Raw genomic sequence first — 5,574 nt, 5'->3', positions numbered from 1 at the left:
CCAACAGCTCTGGTGTCCTCACTTCGGGAAACTGCCGGCGACAATGAAACATGACCTGCAAGTCCTCATCACTCCCGATCGTGAAACAATCATACTTCACGGTTTCTTGGAGCACCGTGATTGGAATGCGATAGAAAAATTTCTTAACCCGTTTCACATCTTCCAGACCAAGTTTCAGCACTACAGAGTTAACAAGGTCATCATACCTCGTCGTAGGCCTCACGAAAATATTGAGAGGATCCTTATCAGTGAACTTCACACCAGAACGTGTTTTCCTCTTAATCGATCCTCTGTGGTGAACCAACACTACAAAACTCTCCTCACTAGCCATTATCCCCCTCTTCGAATGAGAGCAACTCACGTTCAAACCATATATTTATACCTCTACTCCCTTATAATTCGAACCAGCCTAGTTCGAACTAAACTTTGTGTAATTCGAACTAACCCGCTTCGAATTACATGGAACTGCGTCATTCGAAGTAGTTCGAATTAGCTGAATTCGAATTATGTTGCTTTGTGTGTTAGTGAGTAATTCGAATCAACTGGATTCGAATTACATGCAATCCAAGTTCGAAGCAGGTATGTTCGAACTACATGTAAACATGGTTTGTTTGATTGATGAATCAGATTTTGTTTTGGCTGATTTGTGTAAAATTGTTCTCCCCTTGACTTATTTATGTTTTTTGCCCTAATAATAACAACAACAATAATAATAACTATAATAATAATAATAACAATAATAATAATCATAATCATAATAATAATAATGCCAATGAATTATAGTTCAAATGGTATGGTCTTTTCATACTCATTTAGAAGTATCATAATTTTTTTTTACCAAAGATATAAGACTCGAACCCGCAACCTCTTAATTGAGTATGGGGAAATTATGCCATTTGAGCTATTACTCATTGGCTTTAGAAGTATCATAATTGCTTGCATGTAATTTTCTTTTAAAATTGTTTTACGTTATCGTGCCACTACATGTATATGTATCTTTTTAATTAATTAATTAATTTATTATTACTTTTGTTGTTGTAACGCAATTAGTATGATAATCAAATAAGATTAAGATCCTCCTATTACTATCTAGAGACTATAGAGATAAAATAGTGCTTATTTTCTACACCGGAAAGTCTCCCTATACAAATGGATATTGACTTACATTATGTCATTATGATCATGTATATAGACGGAATTAAACTTTTAATGCACAAAAGATTAAACTAAACATACACATTTAAACAATTAATTAGACATACAATTGGGTACAAACCAACTATACACATAGTATAAAACTTCAAAGCACACAAAGCATGAAAGCAAATTTTAAAATAACTTTGCATTATTTTTTATAAAATTTAATATAACATTATAAATGAATATAATAAAAGTTAATTGTAGCAATTTTTTTATGCATATAATTTTAAGCATTATAAAAAATTATTATCTTTCTTTTTAAATTATCCTAAGTATTTTGAGGTTTTGGTCATTTTTCTGACTTTGGTAGTTATAAAAAATATAATTGTTCTTGTATAGAGAAATAACTTTTTTATATAGTTCGTCTATTTTTAAATAATTACTTGTAATTTTCGGACTCTCTGAGTTATATTTTAGATAAAACAAAACACAAAACATATGTATCTATAAAAGGCACTCCGATCCAACTATTCAAATTAGTGTTTGAAGTAGTTACTACAAGGTTAAGAAATGGATTTAGAACATACTTTTTTTTGTTCATGTTATTTTATAAGTTATTAAACATGTGTTATAACCATTTATCGGTTATGATATTTAGTAATAACAGATATAAAGTTCTTTTATTGGTTATGATATTAAATTACATAGCAGCTTTGATATCCAAATTATTAGTTATAATATAACAGCTACGACTAAGTTAATTATAACAGGTGGATCAACAAGGATGACTAATAATAAGCAAAAGAAACTAAAAGCCTAATAAAGGTTACGTGTTTTTTGTTATAAAAAGGGTGACAAATTCTCAATACAATATTCAATTCGAAGCTAAGAAATTATGGAATCCAACAATAAGAAGGGCATTTTGGTACTTGTGTCTCTCTCCTTCTTTGCTCTTATTATCACTTCTTCTTCTGCAAATAAAGAAGCTTCCCCAATTCTTGATGTTTCTTCTCTGAACCGATCCTCTTTTCCAAAAGACTTCATCTTTGGAACTGCTTCCTCATCCTACCAGGTATAAATCTACCCATTACCATGCATAATGCATATATATATGTATAATAATATTAAGAAGATAATATTTAAAGTTATTTTATATAACATAACATCCATAATTTCGTATATGNATTTCTCTAGCTATTTGTTTAAAGAAGGGTATGTAGCTAATTAATCATATAAGAAATACAGTATGAAGGTGCAGCAAAAGAAGGAGGAAGAGGAGAGAGCATATGGGATACCTACACCCACAAATATCCAGGTAACTACTCCATATGCATGCCTTCTTAATTTGCTAACTCATTTTTTTTTTAATCAAATTTTAGATGCATCTTTAAAAGAAAAAAAGACCAGACACCATTGTTTTCAAGTTGATGTTTACTAATATAAAAAAAATGATGTTTACTTTTAAAATTAACACAAGAAACAGCATTTTAACAAACTTGTCTGGAGTTGGTTAGTTATCTCATTAGTCTGCTTAAATAACAAAACAACTTATTGATTAGTCACAAATTTTTAAATTGAGTTTAAATTTATAGCAAATTAGTTCTGTTAAATTAGAAAATAACGTAGTAAAAACTATACTAATAGTATTAAAAAAAGTTAGGAGAAATGATTTTTTCATATTTATATATAATATCTCATCTCGTAATTACACTACAAGAAAAGAGAGCTATTTTAACGTAATTTTTTTTAACAGCCATAGTTAAGTGGAAAAGTTAATATATACTTTTGATAAATATCACAAATGTCAAATTCTCTATGTTTTTTTTTTATGAATAATTTGATTGTAGAAAATTACTCTTTAATTTTGACACTTATTTGTTTTCAACTTATTCCATTATTCCTTTTCTTCGTTGAGCTCCGTCAATTTTGGCATCACACTGCTCTCAATTTGGGATCACACTACTCATTCTTCATCTTCAAAATCTCAGTTTATTCTTTAGTTTCAAGATCTCATCTCATTCTTTATTAAAAATTTTTGTTGAGAACTTTTTATGGTCAATAAGTGTCAAAATAAATAGGATTTTTGACGGTTAATAAGTATCACAAAAAATATATTCTCAAATTTTTTTAACAATTTATCTTTGATGGCCAATATTTATCAAAATAAGATTTAAACTTTTTTTTACAATTACTTATATGTTAAAAATACTATTTTTGACAAAATTTTTATTAACATATTTTTATAGTTAAAATAATGTCAAAATTTATTTTTTTTGACGAATTTTAATTTTTTTTGACACATAATAATTCTAAAAAATAGGGTATATTATTGTAAAAATATTTGTTTATATAATTAGTAAACTGTTTCCTAGTGTCTTGATTATTAATTTATTGTTATAGTAGTGGAGTAGGACCCTTAATTATAAGATCATATCTGACAATTATTACATGCAACACACAGAAAGGATAAAAGATAGAAGTAATGGAGATGTTGCAATTGATGAATATCACCGCTACAAGGTATGATATATAATATATTAAATTCCAAATGACACCAAAATTAAGGAGAATATATTCAAGAAAAAAAAATAAAAATCCACATTAAAATAATAGTGATGAATCGATTGCAACATATATAAAGTAAAACTCTATGATATAAATATAGAGTAAAAAGAAAATCTTCACATTATTAATTCCTATATATATATAGGTTTATTTTTTCTTGATTATTATTATTTCATTAAAAAAAATTGATTCTTGTCCATATATATATACACAGGAAGATGTTGGGATAATGAAGGATATGAATTTAGATGCTTACAGATTCTCTATCTCTTGGTCGAGAATACTCCCAAGTAAGTAATAATAAATGGTTAGCTACTTTCATTTGGCTTGATTAGATCTTTCATGTTATTAACTATTTTAAATAAATTTGATGTGAACAGAAGGAAAGCTTAGTGGAGGCATAAATCAAGAAGGAATCAAATATTACAACAATCTCATTGATGAGTTACTATCAAATGGTTAGAATAAGCACAGTTTTTTAGGGTTAATATCAAAATAGTCCTTTACTCAAAGATTAAATAATAATGTGTATTAATTTAGTTTTTAAAATATTAAATATTTTTAATTGGTGTTTGAAAAATACAATTATGAATTAAATTATTTTTTTCATCACTTACTATGTGAAATAATCATTTTACAATATACTATCATTTAATTAGTAGAAGAAATAATTTGATTCATCATTATATTTTTTTAGGAATCAATTTATCACATTTAATTTTTTAAGATTTAATTATTCTGTCAGTCTCTATAGTTTTATTGAATTTTCAATTAGGTCTGTATACTTTTTTTTTATTGAGTCTCTATATCATATCAGATTTTGTAACTAAATCCTTACCGTGAAAAAAATATTGCAATTAACGGAATGTTCCGTTAAACAAAACGAATATGCCTAACACTTTACTAAATATTCTATATAGTTTAACAAAATATTCCATTAATTTCAACGTTTTTGTCACGATAGAGACTTAATTATAAAATCTGATATGATATAAGGATCTAATTAAAAAAATATATAAAAACTTAATTAAAAATTCGATAAAACTATAAGAAACGAAAGAGTAATTAAATCATTTTCTAAAGACAAAATTAACAAATATTTGATCTTTTTTTAACTGTTCTAATTATTATACTCAAGGTTTTACACATGGATCCTTACATTTTTTATTTTTGTAACGATCAATATATATATCTATGAATAATAATCTCAATGAAATTATATTTATGCAGGTCTAAAACCATTTGTAACTCTTTTTCATTGGGATCTTCCCCAAGCATTGGAAGACGAGTATGGTGGCTTCTTAAGTCCTAACATTATGTAAGTGCTATAATTAAAAAATAAAATAATTTTCACCCAAAATAATAAAGCAAGGTATTATATAATTATTATAATTTGTTTTTAGAGATGATTTTCGAGATTATGCGGAGGTTTGCTTTAAGGAATTTGGAGATAGAGTGAAGCATTGGATAACATTGAATGAACCATGGTCATATAGCCAAGGTGGGTATGGAAGGGGTATGTATGCACCTGGTAGATGTTCAAAATGGGTGAATCCAAATTGTGGTGCTGGTGATTCTGCTACTGAACCCTATTTGGTTTCACATTATCAACTTCTTTCTCATGCTTCTGCTGTGCAACTCTACAAGACAAAATATCAGGTACTCTATTATGTAGAGAAACCATACGTGAACAAGTTATTTTTGTAAACAAATTTAACTGGGAGTTACTCGCGTAAACATGTTTAAAACGTGTTTTTTAAAGATATTTTTTAGTAATTAAAATTCAATACATATAATGATTAAATAGTATTATTTTTGTTAAAATTAGATTAAACAAATTAATTTAATTAAAAAATCAGTAAATTATAC

General features: G+C 27.0%; 1 protein-coding gene across 1 annotated transcript in view; it reads left to right on the top strand.

Annotated features, from left to right (window-relative positions):
* LOC107621308 (beta-glucosidase 12-like) overlaps positions 2,036 to 5,574 on the top strand; it is a 6,600-nt gene continuing 3,061 nt past the window's right edge. Inside the window, exons 1-7 of the mRNA XM_021114107.1 lie at positions 2,036 to 2,212; positions 2,386 to 2,455; positions 3,602 to 3,660; positions 3,920 to 3,995; positions 4,086 to 4,163; positions 4,936 to 5,023; positions 5,109 to 5,364. Coding sequence (XP_020969766.1) covers positions 2,036 to 2,212; positions 2,386 to 2,455; positions 3,602 to 3,660; positions 3,920 to 3,995; positions 4,086 to 4,163; positions 4,936 to 5,023; positions 5,109 to 5,364 — 804 coding nt within the window. The remainder of the gene's footprint in view (positions 2,213 to 2,385; positions 2,456 to 3,601; positions 3,661 to 3,919; positions 3,996 to 4,085; positions 4,164 to 4,935; positions 5,024 to 5,108; positions 5,365 to 5,574) is intronic.

The sequence above is a fragment of the Arachis ipaensis genome, chromosome B10 (assembly GCF_000816755.2).
Source record: "Arachis ipaensis cultivar K30076 chromosome B10, Araip1.1, whole genome shotgun sequence".
Classification (NCBI taxonomy): Eukaryota; Viridiplantae; Streptophyta; class Magnoliopsida; order Fabales; family Fabaceae; genus Arachis; species Arachis ipaensis.
This window is presented reverse-complemented; position numbering and strand designations above follow the sequence as displayed.